Genomic DNA, 24,897 nt, shown 5'->3' with positions numbered 1-24,897 from the left:
ATCGCTTGCCTGATCAGAACACTATGGCATTGCTGATGGGCAAATTCTTTCAGTAGGAATGGCTTTGTCATCTTGTAGTTCCTAGAATAGTGCTCTTCTGAGATGAGTATTGCCAACCACAGTAATGTGTGTTTTTTAATTTTTTTATTTTAAACTATAAATCGTTGACAAGCCACAGGCAAATAAACAAGGGATGGACATACCTGCCAAACCATGTAAATGTTCATGTCTGTCCATGGTTATTCATGGTGATCCAAACACTTTAGGGTCAGGATGAATTTCATGTTTCTGTGGTGACCATTAGGCCATGGTTACCCATTGCCTGTGGTTGCTCTGAGCCCTGGACAATATCATAGACAGACCATCATCATCGATGGCCTGTGTCCATGGTTAACTGTGGCAAAATCGCTGATAAGAAAGAACATTGAAGGCCGCTTCGTTCCGAGTTGTGAGTTAAATCTCCAGAGTCAGGGCGAAGCCCCACAAAACCTCCTACGACAGGAAATCACAGGACAAATGTGCCTGCGAGTTTTTGGCAAACTCTGCTACAGTCTCTGTAAGCACTGGGTTCCTCTGCAGTGACTTATGGGGGCGACATGTGATTTTGGCCTCTCCCTAGCCTTGCAGCCTCTCTGTTCCTGCCTCACTACCTCACCTACTGCCCTTCCACTTGATGCCTCCACATGGCCCTTCAATGCTTGGGCCCAACAAGCCATCACTCCTATTTTATCACATTTATCCTGTCCTTTCCCTCCTCCTTTCTCTTATTCTTGTCCTGCTTTTTAACTGATTGTGCACTGGAGTTAACAATTTGCTAAACTCTACGCCTCCTATCCTTCTTTCTGTCTTGCTGCCACACCTCTTTCAGCCTCCTCCACTGTGGTTAGTTGTTTTTCACCCCAATATTATTTTCTTCAATTTCTACTTGCTTTCACTTTCTCCTCCCACTTCCCTCCTTGTTTCCCAGTCTTATTATACTTAGATGTTTTCGATCTATCACCCAATTTCAGACCTTCCTCTTCTTTTCCTCCCTCCACCTCTTCCTTTGCGGAAGCCCAGACACAGTGGATCACAGTTGCTCTCCTACACTTCTTCACTTGCTTCTTGTCATTACTTCCTTGCCCATTGTTTCCCCCCCTCTGCTACCTCCCCTCTCTTCTTGCCCCTCCTCTTCACTCTATAATGCTTCCACTCCCATCCTCCCAGCACCCACACCTGGCACTGAATTCAGTATCAGCGTACCAACCTCTGGGTCTTTCGAATACTGAACCATGCCCATCTGTGGAGCTTCAGATGTAGAGAGTGGGGATTTGCTCTTTGAATTTGAAGGCTCCTTCACAGTGGTTTTTGGTTGGTCTACACTCCACAGCGGGGTCCTTGGACCGAACCCTCAGTAGGGTTTTCTTGAATGGCATAATCTTAGTGAATTATTTGCCGCTGCTGCTCTTCCTTGCAGACCCAAACACTAGCTGTCTCTCCCAGATCTCCTCCTCGCCTGCGAGCGTTCTTCCTGAGATGTCATAGGTTGGCATAGGGAAGTTAATGGCGCTCCCATTCAAGTAAAACCATTGCTGACTGGTCGCTTGAGACTGTGTGACCATCTATTCTTCTATTCCTTTGAGAGTCCTGCTGCCCTAAGTGGCTCTCTTGAATATGATGCATATGACAAGCAAACCCTGGTAGCTAGTTTCCACTTTCAATTCTGATCAGTCTCAGATACACGTTCTTTTAGGGGCCTTGCACTTCCACCGGAGTTTGGTGATGGTGTTTGTGTACTCGGGAGTTTGCAGTACTGGTTCACATTTAGGGATTGTTTGCGATGGGACCATAGAGGGATGTGAGGTTAACGGACTGGATCAAACACTAGAGGTTCTGGGTGACCCATTAGCAAAGAATATAATCCTTCTATTATGGATAGCATGCATTTTAGGGGATTTGCTTATAGGGCAAGGGTTCGCAGGAGGGGTGTCTTACTTCTCCTTATGCTGAGTGTTTCTTTACTGTCTATCAGATGTCACTTCATTTATCGTAGGCCTGAGATTCCTTGTCCTGGCCTAAGGTATTTGCTCTGTCAGACTTCCAGTCTCCTACAGGCTTCCACTTTTCTTATCTTGGGTTCCCCCAGATTCTAGTAAGAGCATGATTCCACTAAGGCTAATGATGGTCTGCAGACATCACGGCGAGAGGGCACCCTTTACCGCCCCCCCCCCCAGGCCTACTCTACAGCACATAGCAGGTGGTGGCAACAGGTTCCCATCGCTACTCTTGCACCATTGCTTAGTCCAAAACGTAGGGCTTTGATACAATGTTGGCACACTGCCTGAAGCTAAATCTAAAAACAAAATTCCCATTGGTGACCTCATCCCCCTGCGCACCATCTACAAAATGTGTTGTCTACACTCTGTTAGACAGGCAAGAGAGACACAGAATTTATTTACTAAGTTTCCTGGGTTGGCGGAATGTCTGACTGGCCCTAACGCTAAAGGGATGGTTTTCTTAACTGATGTTTCTAAAGGTTGTCAATGTCTAATTGTCCAAAATAAGCCTGTCTGTGTCTAAACCTATGCTTGCCCTCACTCTTTATAAAAAATGTTATAGGAAGTCTTTAAAAAGGAAAATAGTGGTTCAACAGAAAATAGGAAACCAATGTTGGTTTCAAGTGGTCTTCTCCCCAGGTGCAGTTTAGTTAATGTCACAAAAAGGAGTTCAATCAAAAAGGGCTGTTCATAAAACCTTCTCCACAGAGCCCTTGTAATATTCTCAAATACTTTGTGTCTCTGGATTCCTTGGCGTCACCTTCCCCAAGCTTCAACTTGTTCAAGTTCCAAACACCACAAAAGAAATATAACACAGTCCATTTTAAAGCTCCTAAGGGTTCCCTTCTCCAAGTTTCAAGCCTTTCAACACTACAAAACAGTAAGGTTCCAATTTGTTTAGGCCTCTCAGGGTTCCCTTCTCCAAAGTCAGACCTCTTTCAGTTTCCTACACAAATTCAGTTTTGTCAGGATGCACTTTTCTTTCTTCGTTAGGCCTCTCAGGGTTCCCTTCCCTAAGCTAAGGCCCCTTTTTGGTTTAAATACAGCTTTCCGCTTGTCGGGATGGATCTTTCCTTTTAAATGCAGTTCTTCCATACCCACTTCACTTGTGGGGCACAATCAGAGAATGCTGTGTCCTGTCACGGACACAGTTAACGGTGAGTCAGAGCTCTGTCACTAGAGGTGCCAGCCAATGGAAATGTGTGGAGTTTGCGCATGCGTGTTAGGATATGCCGCACTCATGCAGTTGCCAGGGAGGAGAATAAAGAGTGGTTTACAACTTTCTCTGGCTCTGTGTGATCAGTTCCTTTGCAGTGGGGTTAACCATCATCTTCCTCCAGTGCTTGCAGCATCTTCATGGATTTTCACACGAAGGACAGGTTAATGACGACAAAGGTGGGATTACAATAAATGCAACCCAAGTGCATGAAACTTCCTGAAACGTCACAGGGACCATCACTTCCCATGATGTCAGAAGGTGAGCTAAATGAAGGAGATGAGCACGGCGCAGCAGCTTTTCACTGACCTGGGCAGTGGAGTAACTTTGCTGAAAATGGTGGGGGGGGACATGACATCTGAAGAAAAGGTGCCCCAGCCAAATGAATAGTGTGCTGTGTAAGTTGGGGGGGGCGGCAAACACCCCTGTCACCCTCCAAAACTACGCCCATGGACCTGGGCCATTCCATATGAATGATCAGCAAGCTCTAGGACTTCGCTGGGAGAAGTAGATAAAAGGATTTGAAAACTATCTGTATGCACATGATGAAACTACACCCGAGAAGTTTGCCAGAAGGCTGCTAGTGAATATAGTCAGAGATGAGGTAGAAGACCTCATACCCACGTTTCTGCCAAAGGAAGTTAAGACTTACCCAGTTCTCAAGAAAGCGCTGAGTGCGTATTTTGACCCTCAACGTAACATCGACCATGAAAGGCAACTTTTGAACACGATGTGCTAGCTGGTGGGTGAATCAATGGACGCATTTGCAGCTCGTCTTTGCAAATTGGTGGCGCACTGGGAGTTTCACATGTTCTCGATTGAAGAGGCCATTCGACTGAGAATCATAGGAGGATGTCTGTCATCGTCATTTAGGAAAAGGTTCCTCCGAGAACCTCTCCCACTACCTACCATATTGCAAATGGCCAGGACAGACTCCAGGGCAGATGCACAAACTTCACAGATTGAAACCTCCAAAGTGCCTGGGAAGGAGCAAATATATCAAATATCGTCATTGGCCCGAGGGGGACCCGCTGGCAGCCATGTGCCCGGAGGACTTGCGCCATCTGGAAGATGTGATCGATGTGGTCTTCCGTTTCCCCAGCAAAAGGAATGAAGTGTCCTGCATTGGACGTGCGTGCAAAAACTGCAGCCGGGAAAACCACCTGGCCGTCATCTGCAACGCCCCACCTGGATGATCACCGGGGTACAGCTCTACACCGTCCAAACAAGAGTTCAGCACACGCAGAAGTGGTCCAATGGGAGACACCGGTGCGGGGCGCGAGACCTTGTGCGCCATGTGAGACACGTGTCGGGAAGGTCTCCTTCGCTCTCACACCCCAGAGAACCAACTCAGCATGATTATGCCTACACGATGAACAACATGACAACCCCGCCTGAAGGCGACCTCAGCCTACTGGTAGGAGATCAGGCTAAATTCCTCATCCACAGCGGCGCCACTATGGACATCATGTCAGAATACTGCAAAATGACGTCTCCACAGCTAAATGCGTCTGACCTGAAGGTGTTGCAGTGGGCAGCGAGAGGGCTGGTACAAAATCACAGGAAGTTCTCCACAACCGCACAATATAAATAGAAGTGCACCCAAGCTGAGTTTCACGTGCTTCAAGGAAAGGTTCCCGGCAGTAACCTACCCAGAGCCATTGAGACGGAGTTTACAGAGGTAACATACAATATGCAGTCCAGGTTCTTGGCCAGAGAGATATTTCCGACCCTATTCGAAGGAATTGGGTACCTGAAATGAAGTCCTGCGACGCTCCACATCGATGAATCAGTACCACCGGTTTCTCAACATCCGAGGAGGATTCCATTGCACCTACAGTCACTGGTGGAGGAAGAAATCCAATGCCTATTGAGTGAAGGCATAATAGAACCGGCTGATGGCCCCACTGCATGGGTGTCTCCCATAGTAGCTGTTCCCAAGAGAGGATCCACCATTAAAATATGCATATGTGTTGACATGCGCCAGGAGAATAAGGCAATCGGGCTCAAGAGGCACCCTGGAAAGCACCTGGATGATATGATCAGCTTATTAATTAATTGGAGCCAAGGTGTTTTCAAAACTTGACTTGAACAAAGGATATCATCAGATTGTGATAGTTGAACAATCCAGGTATATCAGCAAATTTGTCAAGCCAATTGCACTCTTCAAGATATAAGAGACTTAGCTTCGGCATCTGCTCATAGTGTGAGGAGAGTCATTTGCCATGTGGATAACTATAGCGATGACATCTTTATATTTGTGGCCATGTTGGTACAGCATGATCTCGCCCTGCGTCAAGTGTGCACACTAACTGGTAGATGCCGGAATGACACTGAACAGCAAGAAATTAGATTTTCACAAGTTTATGGACATATCGTCTCACAAGAAGGCATGAGCCCAGATCCGAGCAAGGTTGCTGCCATCTCAGCAGCCTCCAAATGAGTCGGTGAAGTCAGATCATTCTTGGGAATGGCCCGCTATGGTGGACGATAGATCTGAGAGTTCTCTACAACATGCGCGCCTCTCAGAGAGCTCACCAAGCAAGGCAGACCATTCCAATGGTCACAACACTGCCAGGATGCGTTCGCATAGATCAAAACCAATATTGCATCAGCTGAACACATGACCTACTTTGATCCGAATCTGTGCACAGAAAATGACTGTCAATGCCAGCACAGTCGGCCTGGGAGCAATTCTGGCACATGAGCCGGGACTGGAATCTCCCCGGACTGTCGAAGCCTACGCCAGCAAGAGCCTTTCATATACTCACAACTGGAAAAAGAAGGCCTTGCCGTCGTCTGGGCATGCAAACACTTCCAAATGTTTCTCCTGGGAAAACCATTCACGATCGTGACAGATCATCAAGCTCTGGGAACCATCTACGGAAGTTCTCTATGTAAGATGCCACCTGAATAGAAAGATGAGGCCTGAGATTACAGGATTTTGACTTCACGATCATCCACAAGCCAGGCAAGGAATACAACCTGGCAGACTTCATGTCCCGTGACCCGCTACCATGTGACTCCACATCCCATGGCCCTCCTATGGCAATCACATCTGAAACCATCCAAGATCACACGAAGCGAAAAGTTGCACTGATGAAGGTGCAAGAACTAATCCAGTCTGGGAGATGGAGGGATCTGTACAGCACCAGTGAAGTACGAGAAACCCATCTCGCTGTGGAAATGCGTGCATTCAAGAATGTAAGAGAAGAACTGTCGATATCAGCGGATGGACTCATGAGAGGACATTGAATAGTAATTCCTACGGAGCTACGACAAGCAGTCATTGATCTAGCACACGAAGGTCACCGTGGAATGGTGGCCACAAAAAGATAAATCTGAGACACCATGTGGTTCCGGGGGCTGGATCAAAGGGTAGTGTGCACCATCAATACATGCCAACTATGCCAGAGCACCTCCAGACCACATAGAACAGAGCCCTTGTGATGTCAGACATGCCTGAACATCCCTGGACTCCCCTCACAATTGACTTCTTCAGCCCCTTAGAAGAAAATAAGTATTGGCTGGTCATTATGGATGAGTTTTCATGATTTCCTCTGGTGCATCTCATATCTTCTATGTCGGCCAGTACTGGACAACATTTTCTACGTGTGGGGCTTCCAAGAAGTCCTAAAATCAGACAATGGCCCACCTTTCAGCAGTCTGGAATTTGCAATGTTCATGCAGTACATGGGAATCCATCACAGAAGAATTACTCTGCTATGGCCACAGGCCAATGGCATGGTGGATCAGCTTGAAAAGAGTTCCCCAGCAAAATGAACTAAGAAAGATGTCGCTCAATCAGGCTGTGTGCAACATGCTCGGGGACTATAGAAACTCGCCACATGGTACGACAGGGAAGTGTCCCTCAGAACTGCTGTTTTGCAGATGCAGCGAACGACCATGAGAAGCAGAGGAGAGATGTAGATGCCCGTAGGAAGCAAGAGATGAAAGGGTACGCTGATAACAGACGGCTAGCAGAAAGCCCTGACTTGCAAGTAGGCGATAGGGTGCTCGTATGCAGACAAGATAGAAAGACAGATTCGAAATTCGATCCAGAACACCTGACGATATTGGATGTGAATGGAACAATGATTACTGCTCGCTCCCCCAGCAGAGTGGTTACTCGGAACGTCTCTCACTTCAAACTATACAAAGAAGAGGGTCGAGAAGATCAGGGGGAGGAAGGAGCTGCTGCGACACATGAAGAGTCGATGAGAGAGGGAGAGGATGAGCAAGAGACCAGCAAGTGGAAACATCAGACCAGGTCCACCAGGTGCATTCGAATGCAGTACGGAGCGTCTGAGCTCCGTCACTAGAGGTGCCAGCCAATGGGAATGCGCGCAGCTCATGCACGCGTGTTAGGATATCCCGCACTCAGGCAGTTGCCGGCGAGGAGAATAAAGAGTGGTTTGCAACATTCTTTTGCACTGTGTGATCATTCCCTCTGCACTGGGGTTAACCCTCGTTTTCCTCCAGTGCTTGCAGCATCTTCATGCAACTTTTCACACGAAGGACAGGACAGACACTTTCAAAACCACCTGGTTCTTTGCTCCTCCTAGGCGTGATCACTCTGATCTGTAACCACACTCTTTTATTCCTTGCTCTTCCCTTTAAAGCCTTTCACCTTCAGTTGCTTCTGCACCCCTTCATGTTCTTTGTTTCTTTTGCTTTCTTTCTGGTGCACACTTGCATCTTTCTTACTTTCTTGTACACACTTGTACCTTTCTTGCATTCTTGTGCACACTTGCCTTGCCTCTCGCTTGCTTTCACCTTTTTCCGTGCCTCTGGCACCTTCCTTTTCCTTCCTGTGCCTTTTGCATGCTTCTCTTTTCCTTTGAGGGGTCACTGGAACCCTCCTTTTCTTTGTGCGTTACTTGCACCCTTTATCCACACCTTTTTGTCCTCCCGGTGCTCAGTTGCACCTTTCCTTTTCTTTCCGCTCTCTGTGCTTCTTAATACACTTTTTGCTTTCCTCATATTATGTGTCTTTCGCACTCTTTTCCAATCGCTTTCAGCTTCAAAACCTTTTTACCTTCTGCCGCTTGCTTTTCGCTCAGTGCCGCTTTATATTCTGTGTCTTTCTCCCGCTCCGCTACAGTCACACACACGCTCGCAAGTTTCTTTCTCACTGCTTTCACGAAACTCAGTGTCGCGTTGACCAACAGTCAGGATACATAGGGTCTAGGTCAGGGTCTCAGACAACCTTGGGGCCGGAACAGGTCCCAAAGGAACAAGCACTTTCATGGACACCTCCAGCAGGATGTAGGCAGTCTTTCTCCACGCTGTAGACCCTCACAGACATCGGGCCTGCGTATCAGCACGCCATTCTCCTCCAGCCCTCATCTCCTGTCAGTCTCTGCTCCTTGGCTTCTCTGGTCCAGACAGCATCCCCAGCTCGTTCTCTTTCTTGAAAAAGAGCACACCTTTTATAGGTGTAAAAAATGGTCAAGTGGAGTCAGGTGTGCCTGACTCCATCAGTGGGACAGTTTGAGTTATTTCTACAGTAGCTTTCCCTTACTTACCCCATGTTTGTATGGTAATATTTACTGCTCTTAGTTGCCTCCGTCCTTGTCTCAGTGTTTATTGGAAATGGGGAGAGACAAATGAGATGAGACTGAAAACACCCCATGAAGGCTGAGGGAGAGTGGGTTGGGGTATTACCGGGAGTGGGGGAATACCATGTCTCACCCTTGGGAATCCACCTCCCAATCCCTCGTGACCCTCCACTCGGGTGATCCTCCCTTGCTCGTCTTCACCCATGGTCCAGATCCAACAGCAATGGCCCTTCTCTGGCCACCTGACTGGAAGATCCCAAGGGAGTAGGCGGGAGAATAGTCAGGTTTCTCACAGCTCTCCCACAAAGGAATTACATCAATACTGATTTCAAATTCACAATCTTGAAAACCTCGACTTGAACAATGTATCAAGAAAACAGTACATTTACATACATTTCAATTAAAATTACTATAGTGATAAATGTTTATCCCAGTTCCAGATTTTTGAACAGTGTTACAAGCTCTGTACACTTGATGGGCCTACTCAGAATCGGACTAGACCCACTAAATGTGGTCAAGCATGCAGCAGTACAACTGATCGCAGGCACATGTCAGCTTCCAGTGGTTGCTCAAGGCTAGGAAGCGGCGCCCCACCACCCATAATGTATGAGCCACTGCTGCTTAATATTGTAGAAGAACTGATTTATGAAACTGGGTTTGTAGTGTTTGTAGATGCACAAATATAGGTGCAGGGATAATGCATGAAGCATTTAAAGACCACGCTTTGAAGAGACACAATTATTTTGTATGATTTGGCGGGACTGCAAGGGGTAAAAGCATTTCAAAATGTTAGGATGAAGGAGAGAGAAAGATATAATAGCACTGAAATCCCTTGAAGGTGCCCCTTCTTGGGTGCTCCATTCAAAAGTCATTAGTGAGAGTGCTTAATCAGTATGCAGACAGGCTGAGCAGATTATACCCAGTCCCCCAAGGGTGCATACTTCGCTCACAGATCGTCCATCTGATTTCTAAAGAGTGTTGTCTTCCCTATGTTGGCCCATGTAGATGTAAACAAGCCTCCTCTCTTATTTTGTTATGTGAGGAGTGGCCAAAGGGACCACCATTTCCTGAGTGATGCTCAGCCTGGTGGTAGTGCAGAGAGGATCAGAAGTAATCTTCATCTTGAGAAGGACCAAAACTCAGTCCTTAAAGACGCATCAAAAACCCCAGAACACCTCTGCTAAAAATAAGTTATTACCTACAGCGTGCATGGAACAGCCATTGTATGTGGGGTGTTTTATGTATGCTGGTTGAAGATCCGATGGGGAATTACTTGGAGCATATTGGGGGGGGGGTAACGTATTGCACATGCAGGCAGCGTGCATCGGTGGCCCATGACAAGAGACCTCTTTTGTTGTACTGCTTCCAACTGTAGCCAACCATGGCTTTTGCTGATTACAGCTCAAATGCATCAAAAGAGAAACTGGGATGCAATCGGAACCTGACCAAAAGAGAAAGCGGTGCATCCATGGGTAGAAAAATATATTGTTTTTACATATTGATGTTAAAAGGGAAAAGCCAATGCTGTAACAGATCACGGCAGTCCTTGTGCTTCTCAGGTTATTAGAATGACAGCTGCATCTGTGTACGTTTAAATACATGTCTGAAAAATGTCTTGTGGAGGCACAGGATGCAGAGTTCAACTGCAGCAGCCCTCCTCCTAATGTTCCCGAAGTGGGATTCCAAGATGGCGGCCCGCCTTCATCAAGAGAGACACCAGAATGTGGTCATTCAGGTACAATTACCTGGGGCAGGGTAAACCCGCTATTTGAGCAGCGGGCCCGCGGATATAAGTGTGGGTGTTAGAAGGTGAAAGAGGAGTTTTTGAGATTGTGGTAGATTGTGGTGGAACAGAAGCAAGGAGGCTGAATAGGGGTCAGTCATAGGGCAGAAGAGGAGGCAAAACATAAGGAGTGTGGTTGTTGGAGGGAGAGCTAAAGTGGCAGAAAGCGTACAGAAGAGGTGGGATGTGACATTAAGGAAGATATTGTGTGCCATAAGGATGACATTTGGAGGAACATCTGGAGGGAGGTATATGGAGAGCAATGAAGAGGATGTTGGAGGAAATACCAGGAGAGAGGAGAGGATTGTAGTGGAAAGGAGAAAGCTGTGCAGATGAGGTGGGTGAGAAACATTTAGAGGAAGGATTTTTGGAATATGAAGGAAACAGTTGGGGTAATACCAGGAGGGAGAAGGAGTTGAATATTGAGGAGGTTGGAGAAGAAGTTGCTGCTCTAACGGAGGAGGATGAGGTGAGGTTAAAAGAAAGTTGGAGAGTTGATGGAAAGGAGCAGTCATGATGGAAGCCTGACCGAAGCAATTGTAGAGGGCTTGAAACACAAGCATGTGGTGGAGCATTGAGGGGGCACTGGAGGAAGTGAAGGAGAAGTACAGTGGAGTGTAGAGGTCAAGAGAGGGATTAGTGGTTCCTTTAAGTGTGAGACTATTGCAATTCATCAAATAGGTAGATTCAAATGGAATGCTTGGAATTAGAACAGGGACCCTGAGACCGGGAGATGGTGATAAACCTGCTGACAAGCCTGTGAAGAGACACAAGTTGTTTGACGCTACGTGGCCACTCTGGGAATTTTTCCATCACTGTTTAACCCCTGGCGGCTTCTCCTGACCGTGTGTGTGTGCACATGTATGGTTCCAAGACCCAATCAAGGATTCTCCCAAGAGTCAAGGAGGAGAAACAGAAGACCTGCATCTATAGAATAAAGAACCAAGAAAGAAATATGGGGACAAAGCCCCAACACTACTGAGGAGGATTTTTTCTTCAGATGTTTTGCAGGGTTTTGTCGAAAATGGCAAGGTTGTGTCTTTCCTCATCAGCCTCTCGATGTTTGCCACGTTTCTCCTCCTCATGAACTGTTGTGGTAGATTAGCTGTCTCGTCGTGCGCTTTGCCTTGCTGGTACTGTGCTCTCTTGCTCCAACTTTTATCCCTTTGGGGAAGGGAAAGGGCTGTCAGGTGTGTGTGATTCTGATCAATTGCCTGACTTTGCCTGACCCTTATATTGGACATGTCAGGTAAACGGCTCTGATGCTAGTGCTTTCTCTTGCGTGATGTGTAAAAGTGTTTGTGTCAGAAAAGGCAGGGGGGGAAGCAGTGTTTTTGAATGTTCTGCATGGTAGGATGGGGAAAGGTGTTGAAAAAAGGGGGATACTGCATCTCACCTGTTGGTGTCCCACTCCCACTCCCGGAGGACCCGTGAACTGGGTAACCCAGCCCTTTAAGATGAGTAGCAATTACCCTGGAGATGGATGGGGATGCAGAGTTTTATTCATACATCAATAATCGAAACGACTGAGGTAGTTTTGCAAAAGGATAACTGTTTTAATATCAATTATTTAAAACAGGGAGTACAATGAACATCAACAAACTCGCTTGACCCTCTTCCTCAATGCATTTCATAAACAACTGAGCTTTTTCTTAAAAAACTCATCATGTTGACCTACGTAACTACCAACGTCATCCTACGTGGCAAACTACAAAACCTATGAGTAACAGTGATAGGCTCTCAGTGAATATCTAAGTATACGTTCCATACTAGTCTAAAAGAGTGTGAATATGTGATTGGTTACTTAGCATCAGGTGTGGCAACTAAGCCCTCCCCTCAAAACGACCACTTTGAACGTCACTAAATGTACGACGTCCCATTGGTTTAACAAACTATGGGACCCCTAATTACGAGGTCCCCTACAATTGGTTGGCATTCTAACCTTCGTCAGTACTTTACCATCTACGTCTAGCAGCATGCAGGCTGGCCTTCCAGGTGCTGGTGAGCTCGTCTTAACCATAGCTTGCCACCAATTAGCATATCAATCCATCACCTCAGTGGTCTACTGTCAATTAGGCTTTGAAGCTCAGCCTTGAGTTTGTTCTTAGCTCTGGGAAATTCAAAGAGTAAAGGCACACTCTGCGCTCATGCGCAGGTGTGAACATCTTGTTCGTCCAACTTCATCATTCCACGTGACTGAAGACCATGAAATCGAGCTTCTAGTGTCTTAATAATATTATTTTTTAATAGACCTCTGACGTCTTTCTTGTTTTGTCCATGCCTTCTGAACAGGAGTTTTGTTCTTTCACATGATTTGCATCCAATGTCAGGGATAAGACCTTGGTTTATTTGGCTCATCCAGCCTCGCCTCTTTGGGATTCACTTTTGTAATTCACTTCTGTTAACTGCGACACACTAGAAATGAGGCCTTTCTTTTCAAAAGTCCAGCACTGCTATAATACGTAGTGGAAACATCCATTTTATATTTGTCCATATGTGTGTGTGTATATATATATATATATATATTATACACACGTTGGCACTTGCCGCAATTTATTCACTATAAAGCTAGCCTCAAGATTACTTTGTCTGCTTGCGTTTCTTTTGCATCTGTACACGTGTAAAATAACTTGATATCTTCATCAATTCTGTAGAATAAGCTTCTTCACCTTGATCCCAGGATGTCACTTATCTTCGATTCTTTCTTGATGCCTCATAGAATATCTTCATTCTCTTGCCTCTGCATCTTCTATGTACGTCGATTTCACTCAGTGTGACGTCACCATACTCTTACGTCCCATCCCCTTTCCTCCATACTGTATGGGCGTCCCTTCCAAGGGATGGGAGACGGAACCCTTTTCACCAGAAAAACCTTTTTCCCCTTTAAATTTAGAGGCACGCGGGGGCGCGGCCCAGGGAGCATGCGCTGCCCTGACTCGGCCCTCCGGTGCCACACCTCAGTCCCCTTTTCTGCGTCGACGGGAACGGGCCGAATTCACCAGAACTTCCTGGGTTTGGCTTCGGCTATGTAATTCCAAGCGCAGATACTTCTTCTCTTTGTCTTTTTTGTCTTTTTTATCATTCAGGTACTCAGTCCTCAGGCGTCACACTCCTCCTCGGTGCATGATTCTACAGGGTTCAGCAGGTGTCTATCCTGCAACGGGCTCTTCCCAACTGCAGCCCCCCCCCCATGCCCTCTGCCTACATTGCCTTGGCCCAGACCACATTTGGCAGTCATGTTCGGTGTGTGACTCGCTGTCCTCAAAGGCGCTGAAGAACAGACTCGCCAGGTGGAGGAAGATCTTCCAGAAGTCACTTCCAGAGGATCTCAAGAACTTCGTGAAGCATCGAGCCAGGCCCAAGGTAGGGCCAATATTTTCCAGTGCACCCTGCAAGGGAGACTCCTTCCCAGGGACTCTCCCGCGTGGGAGGGACCGGCCAGGTCCTTCTACCGGCACATGCCCCGAGGCCGGCTACAGCTACTGGCCTTCGGGTCGAGGGGTCCTCGGATCCTCCCGTGCGCAGTATTGAGGGACCAGAAATGTCTTGTTCCGGGTCTAAAGCCGAGGGGCTATGCCCTTTTACCGGCACCATGGCCGAAGGGCTATGCCCTAATACCGGCAATACGTCTGAGGGACTATGCCCTAATACTGGCAATACGTCAGAGGGGGCACCTAAATGCAGCTCTACTGACCTCTGGGTCGCGGGTATTACACCTACCGGGCAGAGGCCCGAGGAGCAGGGTAGGCCTCGTGATCCACACGCAAGATTCTTGAACGAGGCCGGGCCCAGTATATCCTTCATTTGCACAAGGCAACTTTACTTTGCATTCGTATGGACAGGGTACGCAGCGGCTCCAGCAGCCCCCCGCTACCCTGTCGGTACCCCCTGCCTACTCTTCGGCCAGTGAGGAGGTGCTCTTCGAGAAGTTTCTCAGCCTCATGAGGTCTCCTCAGATGGGGGTTATCATCAAAGACGCAGTCAGGGTAGTCCTCCCCACCATGCTAGAGGCACCACAGACGCCTTCATTGGGCCCCCAGACCCCGGTGCAGCTGCCTCCTCCGGTTCCAAAGCTGATTCCGCCTCCTCAGCCTCCGGCTGCGGTCCCTGTTCCCCAGCCTCCGGCGCCATCTACCCTTCCTCCTCCACAAGATCCTCCAGATCCGCAGGATACGGGTGAGGAGGAGGATCCGGACATGCCATCCTCAGCCAGGGCGTTCCATGAACGTCTTGCTGGCCTGGCGGAGTACCTGGGCCTCCTCCAACCCGAGGTCGCACAGCCGGCAGAGGGGGTTCTGGCTGAAGTCCTCACAAGACACCTCTCTGCCAACACAGGGATTCCACTGCAAACCGATGTATTCTCCCTGTCCAAGAAGGGTTGGCTTAAGCCCCATTCAGTCCAGCCAGTCAGTCGACACCTGGTACAGGCAGATGGAGGGGGATACGCTTTTGCTCTCACCCCATTCTCGGCCACACTCCTGAGTGATCGCTGGGGCACCACTATACTCCAAGCCTCAGTTATCCTCAGCCTCCTCTTCTGCAGCGCTGCTAGGCAAGGAGGAAAAGATCTTGGAGGTATACGGCAAGAAGATCTACTCCAACGCCTCCTTACACCTGCGTCAGACCACTGCAGATGCAATGCTGGCTGCCGCCAACTAACGGTTATGGCGGGAAATTGCGGACTTCCTCCCGGAACTCCCCACCCAATGCCAATCACGCTTTAAGGCGGGGCTAGCAGAAGCCAAGCTTGTGGCGCATGACCTCATGGAATCCCCAGTGGGTCACATTGATACCTTAGGTCGTGCCATCTGTATTGCCATGGACATGAGGATAACAGCATGGCTCTGGGCAACAAAATTCCACCAAGATGTCCAGAAGCGCATTCTAGATCTACCGTTCGGGGTGGGGGGGGATTCTCTTCCATTCCTCCATGGAGGAAAAGCTGGACAAAAAGAAAAACATCTCTCAAATGGCAAATTCTTTATCCATCCTTACAAAGACCACGCCCAAATTGTACACCCAATCTCAGCAGTGCTCGGAGAAGGCTCATACATATGGAGGGTTCCGCAGCTTCCAGGTAGGCAAAAACAGGGGTAGGGGGGAGTAAGGGATTTTTCAAGTCCCCCTCCTCAGTCTTCGAGGTGAAGAAGGCATGACACGCCCCTTCGGGTCCACATGTCTCCAGTGGGGGGCAGGCTTGCGCTCCATGCCCATTTCTGGCGCCAGAATTTCGCAGACCCCTGGATCTGCTCCGTAATATCTACGTGGTACCGCCTTCCCATCCTAGCCTCTCCTCCCCTCCCCTCCAACGGGTTGGGACAGCAACTCTTTTGGCGGAGATCGTGTCGCTCGTAGAGAGCCAGGCAGTGGAGGAAGTTCCATCCTCCCAGCGAGGATTTGGCTTCTACTCCAGGATTTTCGCCATTCAGAAGAAGAACCAGGTGGGCCTGAGAGTTGTGCTGGACCTTTCCACCCTCGACCTCTCCTTACCCCTGCAAAAATTCAAGATGGTTATGCCATAGCAGAGACATTGGGAAAGGGAGACTGGATGTGCGCCCTGGACCTGAAGGACACGTACCTACACTTCCTGATTTGGCAGCCCAATCGTTCTTTCCTACGGTTCAGGATCATGGGCTACCATTTCCAATACAAAGTCCTCCCGGTTGGCCTCAGCTCGGCCCCCAGGGTCTTTACCAGACTCATGAACGCTCTAGCGGCCCTCCTCAGAGGCAGGGCCTCCACATCTACCCATACCTCGACGACTGGCTTGTCAGGGCTACATCTCCAGAAGCAGTTCACCACTCTTCCCTTGCCCTTATGAACCCACTGCATGACCTGGGCTTCTTGCACAACCTCAAGAAGTCACAGCTGCTCCCTACGCAGACTCTGACATTCCTGGGACTGATTTGGGACACGTGCTCCGAGATAGTTTTCCCGTCGGAAGACAAGGTCTCTATCATCAAGAGGACCACCACCCAATTCCTCAGCAGAGAGGTGACCTCGGCATGGTGGTACCAACATCTCCTGGGTCTACTAGCGGCGGTTCTGTTAGCCATGCCGCACACGAGACTAAGGATGAGAAGGATTCAGCTGCACTTCGCGGGCTCATGGAGTCAGGAGCGGGGCTCGCAATCGGAGATGATCCACGTTCCTCCATCTCTCCACCCGGACCTAACTTGTTGGTCCATGGACTGCAACCTACGGACAGGCAAGCCCTTCCGGCCGCCCTCTCCGCAGGTCACCATCACCACAGACTCCTCGTTCGGGGGCTGGGGAGCCACCCTGGACGATCTCTCGGTCCCGGCACCTGGACTCGACAGGAGCAGGAATACCACATCAATTGGTTGGAGCTGAACACCATCTGACTAGTTCTCAGAGCATTCCTACCACTTCTCAGGGGCAAGGATGTCGTCATCCAGACAGACAACCCGACCAGCATGTACTACGTCAACAAGCAAGGAGGCACCAGATCCCCTCCCCTGTGCAGACTGGCGATCAGCATGTGGGGATGGGCCTTGGAAAATGACATTTTCCTTTCGGGAGTCCACCTCCCGGGGGAATCCAAACATGGAGGCGGACAGTCTCAGCAGGCTGGGAGCGGACAATTACGAGTGGCAGCTAAACAACCTCGTTATTCCGGAGATTTTCAACAAGTGGGGTGTGTCAATCAAGTATTCGGGCATTTGAAGTTGCGGCTATTACTTCAGCGTGATAGAGAAACAAGCTCAGGTGGGGATCCATTCGTCATATTTCTGAACGCTAACTTTTCTATGAGAACTCATCAAAGTTTCCTTATCTATGTTGGATCAAACATTCACCGTAACCAGGAGATTTGTCTTCCTACCTTTTTTCCTCACCCCACTTTGAAATTTGAAAGTACTTCCTATGTTATTGATATTTATTTATTTATTTATTTATTTATTTATTAGGTGTCTTTCCGTTCATAAAACTTTACATACATTCATACCAATCACACCAATCACATATTAGCTAGTTATACAATAATAGAAAAATGGAAACAGAATAAATACTAGATACTCATTCATACTACAGAGCAAAATTACAGTGCATAGATACAAATAGGTTACAATATTGGTATTAATCACCTTAAATCATTATTATTACATGTCGTCACCAATTTATCATTCACATTTACATTATTTCTGGGCGGAAGTGTTTTCCATACTCTATATAATGCTATATAAACTGCCTCAGATTGCACATTCAGGCAGCATCTCAACAATTCCTCCGACTGTATATAATTCATGTTATGGACAAAACAGCCATAATACAGCATATAATAATTGCGTCTTTCAGCACACAGAGTTAGTACATGCCTGACAGTTTCAGATTCTTCTACGTCCAGACACATTCGACAATATCTTTCTTTTTCAGGAATCTTCCATTGAGAGCCAAAAGTAGACTTTACCGGAAGTTGATTGGTGCGCATTAATAATCTAAAATTCCGTACCAGAGGGTCAGGACAACATATTAAGTATCTTTGAGGCATATAATACTCATGTACGATCCATTCAATATGTTTAAAATTGTTAAATTCATACATACGAGTAAAATTCATTTCCCAGTCAATTCTCTTTGCTTTAGCTTTGAACGCTTTTTTAATAACAGGAAAAAAACTACATTGGTTCGTTTTAGCCACCCACGGTAATTCTTGAAGTATTTACAACAGCTAGATAAATATTTGCTCCTAAAAAATAGGAACGTCTATTTTTGCTGCTTTCGTTCCAATAATTTGTAGCAGTTCCCTCTCAGGGTGGCACATTGCTTTCAGAATGAGGCGATCACGTTGTTGTCTCACAGTGGATCTCAAGGACTGTAGGCCGAGTTCCACCCTAATATATTGGATGGGACACGATCGGGGTACCCCCAAAATGGTACGCCAAAATAGGCCTTCAATCCTGTCAAGAAAAGAAAGGTCAGAAATAGTAATGGCTTCTAACCCATAAACCAAAACCGGGGGGGAACCATTGACTATATAATGTAAGCATACCTTTTAATGAATAGCCAGCATATTCCTTGACAAACTTATGCACCATCATAGTAATTTGCTTGGCCCTCCTAATTTTGCTCTCAATGAGATACCTGTATCCAATTTTACAGTTAAAGAAGACACCGAGATATTTGGATACCTCGGTATATTCTACATTACCCCACGAAACTTCCACTTTTACTCTGCTAACCTTTTTACGGGAGAACAACATGGCCTTGGTTTTTTGCAAATTAATTGTTAGGCCATGTTGTTTTACAAAACAGAACAGTTATTGATATTGTGTGAGCACATCTTTTTTTACTTGGACAGAACTAGCGATTTTCATCAGTCGTGTGAACTCTGTGTTGCATGGGACTACACGTGGGAAAGAATCCTCCAACTCATACGAGGGTAGTTTCTTGAATCAAATTGGGTGCCTTTTGCAGGGCATGCCTTTTCTTGAACAGGGCATACACATGCAGTCAGATCTGGGACAGCACCAATAGCATTCCAGTCAGTGTTCCCATCAATGTAATATGTACAGCAGCATTTGCTATAGCCCACAGGCTATTTGTAAGCGTTATGCATTGGATGTTAACTCTAGGGAAACCTCGTAGGTTGGTGCCATGTTTAAGGAAATGTTTCGATGAAACCAGGCTAAAGTGTATGCTACCTCCCTTTTATGTATGATGCTTTGTGATTATGTAACAGTAGCGAAGGCGCAGCAATGGAAGAATAATTAAGTTGCTCACCAAAGTGACGCCTTGATTCTTCAGCCACCTGGCTTCTTTTTATTTTTGTATACTATAAATTGACACAAACAGTTGGTGATACAAGACTGAAGAGAAAAAGTATACCTAAATAGATGGGGAAACACCTGTAAGTGGGCAGTGCCTTCTCTTTTATTTCCATAGATAGGATATTTCATGAATATAATTGAAGGGGCAGAAAGGCTTAGAATACTGTTGTTAATACGGATCTATTTGATCACTGCACATCGAGAAATTGCGAATTAAAAAATATCGAATTGCAAAATCCTGGTGCATAGATCACTTTACACCATCCCGCATGCCCCTCCCCTCTCACTTACCTTTTTCAGCGGCACACACAGAAGTGTGCCGCTGACTCTCCTGTACCACTGCGGCGCCAGCTCCCTTCCACTAACTTGGGAGGGAGCTGGCACCACATGGTGTTTTTTTCTATATCTTTATTGTTTTTTTTATTGTCCCCCGCTTCCAATGTCATGGAAGCAGGGGACACCCCCGAAGCCCATAATGCTGAACAATGGGAGCAGGGGACACTGCCGCAACCTCTGATCCCCCTGTTTGGCATAATGGCATTCTTTGTTTTTGTTAATGCCGAACGCGTACTAAAAGCACAATCAGATTTTTTTCAGTATTTTGGGGGGATGCCATTAATACAGTGAGTAACTTTTACTTTTTCTTGTGAAATTGTACTGCTTTCCCAATGGAACTCTGCTAGTTTCCCAATTGAGCTCAGTTGGTTTCCTTGTGAAGCAGTGCTGTTTTCTTTGAAGCTGTATTGGTTTCTTTGGAGTTTTGCTGGTTTTCTTGTGGAGCTCTTCTGGTTTTCTTGTGGAGCTCTTCTGTGTTTCTTGTCGAGCTCTGCTAGTTTCCTTGAAGAGCTGTACTGGTTTCCCAATTGATCAGCGTTTGGTTTCTTGTGACGCTGCGCTGGTTTCCCAATAGAGCGATCTTGTTTTCCCTGAGGAGGTGTGTTGGTTTTCTTGTGCAGCTCTGCGTTCTTATTGACGATGTATTGCTTTGCTTTCTTCTTTCATGTTTTACCTTTTAGACATGTGGTACTTTCTATTGAGAACCCTGTTTGTTCCCTGTGGAGCGGAGCTTGTTTCACTAAGGACATATGCTGCTTTTCCTGTGGAGCTGTGTTTTTCCCTTATCAGCTGTGCTGGTGTTCCTAAGCTGTAGATCTGTTGCAATTAACTTGTGGGGCTGCATTTGTTTCCGCTCAGAGTTGTACTTCTCACCATTTGGAGATGTGCTGAACTTGCATGAAGTGATGCTGGGTGTCTTGTGTTGACTTCTATTTATGTTGTCTCCACAGAAACCTCTTGGATGACACCAATTTTCAGGATATGATTATCCAAAGCCAGGATGAGCCACTGCCCTATTTTAGCCAATTGTCTAGTAAGGTGCCATCTGGGACCAGAGGCAGCCATGTAAACCTTCACTCTAGGGTGTCCATTGGGGAGACCCCTACACCACAGGAGGAAGAGGACAAAAGAGAAGGAATACTGGAGGAATGGCTAGACCTTGAGGAGTATCAGGCGGAGGAGACAAGTTCCCAAAACACCATGGAAGGCTCGAGGACCCCTGAACCTGTTAAGTCTGGAAGCACACATGAGAAACCCATCCAGGAAACTCTGGCCAGTGAACCAGCTGAGGAGGGCAAGATCAAAAGGTGAGACATTATAGAGCTCCCATAATCCCCCTCCAACCTAGAAACCTCTTACACCTCCATTCTACTTAACCTCGTCCCTCACTGTCCATAAGTCCTCATACTTTACATTATTATTTTTCTTTAATGTGATTTAAGGATTTTCTTTCTTTGAATGCCTCATAAGTATGCTGAAATTCAAATTAGTGCTGTAAATACAGTTTTTTTGTGTTGCATATGAAAATTGTGATTATGCCAGGTATTCGGGCGATTTATCAACATCAGACACATAACCATCACCTTGACAAAGCCCAAAACCAAACAAGCACTTTGAAGAGACAACAAGGAAACATGCATCACTCTATTAAATGCCTAAATGAATGTAATGAATGTTAACGGCAGTTGGTCCATCTAAAGGGCCTTAATGCCCATAAGTATTGAATTCTATATTAAAGAACAGGGTGTCATTTCAATCATAAGTGACTTACAAAGTAGGCAACAACAGATAGTTTAGGCATTCCTAGGGTAAGGTGCCTTTACATAAGGGTATTGCTTGATTGAGTGACTTATACCGGGTGGGGAAAGGAGTAAGAGTGGGAACATAAACCACAGAGAGGGGCTCTAATACATAACAATATTTTGTAACAATTATTTTAACATTGTCTTCCTAAGGCCAGTTTTTACACATTTCCAAATTACATAGAGTGGTCGTGGAAGAAGAATGCAGGAGAGGAGGATGGGGTTGTTAGTTTCGATCGGAGGGCGGAAGAGATTGGGGGGCTCCTTCCATCGCAGGAGGTGGCATTTGAGGTGTGTTTTGAATAGTTCCACTGTAGAGATATCCATGATGGCTGGTGGGTGAGTATTCCAGTGGAGTGGGGCAAGAATGGAAAAGGAGTAAAAAGGTAGGAGGCACAGGGCGGGATGCGAAATAGTGAGGAGACAAGGAGCTGAGAGTTCTAGAGGTACACTACAGTGAGATGCAATCAGCAAGGTAGTTAGGGGCAAGATCATGGGTAGATTCATAGACCAGTATCATGAATTTTAAGAGAAAGCACTTTTGCATGGAAAGCCATCCAGCATGGTGACGGTAGGTAGACGTAGAGGAGATTATGGGAAGTCAAATGTCACAATTCGAGGACTTTATTAAGGGGGAAAAAGTGTAGAGGGGTAGACCATGAAGTAGGCTTACTCAGTAGTCTATTTCGCTGAGCACCATAGTAGAAATACGTGTTTTAGTTGTGTGGTGCCGGAGGTGTGGATGGGTTTTTCTAATGTGTAGGAAGTTAAGCCTGGCTACAGTGGCCATGAAGAACTGTAAGAGTTTCAGGTCGCTGTCTAAGAGAACACCCGACATTGCAAGCCATTGGGGGCTGAGCAGAGATGAGGAAATCAGGGGGCAATGAGATGGGAGAGTGGGTTGGTGTTGGAGGCGGGGAGAACGATGATGTTCATCATGATGCAGTGAAGAGCCATGACGAATGGCAGTAAGTTATGCTTCAGAGATTGCAAGGGTGATGAAGGGGAAGAGTATCTCAGTATTGTCAGCAAAGAGATGTCAGTTTAATCCAAAGGAGGAAATTTGTATCCTGATGGAGTCGATATATAGGGGGAAGGGGTGATCTTGAGGAATGCTCACAGGGAAACATGTTGGTGGTAGAAGGTGCTGAGTTCAGTCAGCCCAGTCTGTGTTACTGTGCAGACTTGTTTTTCCATTGAGGAGCTGCAGCGACGTGAGAGCCGGTGTTTTGGACACTGTCACTTTAACTTTGTGGCCTGCCCTTAAAAAAGAACTTCCGGCGCGGAGCGCGGTGCAGAGTTCGGAGCTGAGTTCAGTCAGCCCAGTCCGCCTCAAAACGCGCGAAGGCCCCCCGATGGAATTGCCATCCAGTGACTTTGAAGCGACGCTGACGGGCGTTGGCCCGCACACTCACTACCGTCTACTGCAGCTGCGGCGGCAGTATTCAAAAACAGCAAAATCAAAGGTAAGCGAGTTGTGCCCATTATCTAGCAAGCAACCGCCCAGTATCAAGCCTTTAGAATTTCCAACAGACAGCAGTGAAACTTTATCTGCCACAGCACCCACCGAGCTGACCATTATCACTTCAGCAATTATGTCAGCTTCTGCTCTGCCGACAGCGAAAAGTGTAAACGCTGTGCTGGCAGAGGCTGAAGAAATGAGGCAGTCAGTTTCAGAAAAATTGACTTTTGCACCGCTGACTGCCTTAACTGAACAGCCTCCGAGTAATGGTGAAACTCATACTCTTCTCGAAGGCCGAACATCTAAAAGTACGCCGCCGCCCTCGGTGTACTTGGATGCATCGGACACAACATTCACTTTTGACATAACAGACGTTGATTTACTGGCCATGCGGTCACCATCAGACGGAGCTCTAAACTTGCCAGTTTTGCGGGCGAGTCCCACACAATCGCAGGGTCTGTCGGAAGTGCAACGGGGAAATATCAAAACAATTGAGTGATTCAAAGCCGTCGAGTCAGTCCACAAGGTACAGGCCGGCCAGGAAAAAAAGCTTCAGCAAAACATTCATAAAATGAAGGAAGTAAGCGTCACGAAAAAGCTCGCCTGTAAATCAGGAGTAGAAATGGGAGATGGAGAAGTTGTGATGCTTGATGAAATGAAAAAAATGGACGACGTGCTGTTGGCAAAAGCACCCTTTCAAATGAATAACACAAGCACCTCCATGAACTATGATGTTGCTGCTCGCGAAGCTCGGCTGACGGAACGTTTAAAAGCCGACTTTGTTCTAATGCGAGAGCGCCTCAATGAAAGCTTCATTAACAAACAAGACAACAGATTTGCAAATGTTAGAAAAGTGAGTACCTTGATAAAAGAACCTACCCACCATACCAGCAAATCCGCCACTTTACATGACTCAGCGATTATAGTGAGATCCATCAATCTGGACTTATCAGTTGGCAGTCAGGCAACTGGCATTAGCAAGTTAATCTCAGATAGTTTACAAATCTCCAATCTCGTTGGCCGAAAAAGACACTACACGTGTTAGTTCACCCCAACTGATTCCGAGCAATCAATCAGATGACCCTTTAAACACTAAAGGTAATATCTCCATTGCAGCGGGTATCCAGATTCATAATAACGTTTTAGCGGCCACCTCCATTGCTTTAATGCCGTTTATGAAGTTTTCTGAGTCCTTGAATGACGCAGTGCGAGACCAGAATTCCGTATTAGCTATAGTGAATAGCAAACTGACAGCTCTGGAAAAATGTTATGAGCATTTAGTCAACCGACTAGATTTGGAAGCAGCAACATCATGTCAATGGCACTCTCGTCTGAACAAAATAACTAAACGAGAGGCACATGAAAAAGTTGATCTTTCTGAGGCTATTGTTGAATGCACAAAGTGGATCACACATAACGTTGCAGTGCAGCCTCTTGGTTGCCAAAGGAGAAAGACCTGTACCTGCAATCAATCCAGTAATGACTTGGTAATCGCCAATCAATGTAGTGTCCCATTGGGTCAACTTTCGACTCCCGCCCCGGCAAATGAAGTAACTTCTCTAAAAGAGTGTAATTTATCCACGTTGGACACCGAAAAGCGAACCAAAAACAATGAGAAAGCAGTGATTGCAAAATCTCCAACACTAATGCTCGGTGGTGCAGCAAAAGTAGCGATTTCGAATATTCCTGTTGACCTGCAAATTACAGACTCAGCTATCATGGAGGTACCAGCAGTGCAGTGTAACAAGGAAAACACTGACGAAGAGTCTACATCTCAGAAGTATCAAATGAGCCACGATATAGCAGTGGAACAAAAAGCCTCATTTGGAATTTTTTCTGGTCCGGCCAAATCGATCAAATCTCCAAATGTAAAACCAGCTCTGCTTAAGGCTAAGCAATCAAAAGCAGTGAG

General features: G+C 46.8%; 1 protein-coding gene across 2 annotated transcripts in view; it reads left to right on the top strand.

The window, feature by feature from the left end:
• The window catches only part of CFAP65 (cilia and flagella associated protein 65), an 825,303-nt gene that overhangs the window by 742,255 nt on the left and 58,151 nt on the right, over positions 1-24,897 (top strand). For both annotated transcript variants that reach the window (XM_069616861.1, XM_069616860.1), the window contains exon 31: positions 20,672-21,028. In XM_069616861.1, the coding sequence (XP_069472962.1) occupies positions 20,672-21,028 (357 nt within the window). The remainder of the gene's footprint in view (positions 1-20,671; positions 21,029-24,897) is intronic.

The sequence above is a fragment of the Ambystoma mexicanum genome, chromosome 9, assembly GCF_040938575.1.
Source record: "Ambystoma mexicanum isolate Mex_15411 chromosome 9, UKY_AmexF1_1, whole genome shotgun sequence".
Lineage (NCBI taxonomy): Eukaryota > Metazoa > Chordata > Amphibia > Caudata > Ambystomatidae > Ambystoma > Ambystoma mexicanum.
The sequence above is the reverse complement of the archived record's forward strand: the minus strand, read 5'-3'. Positions and strand labels throughout refer to the sequence as shown.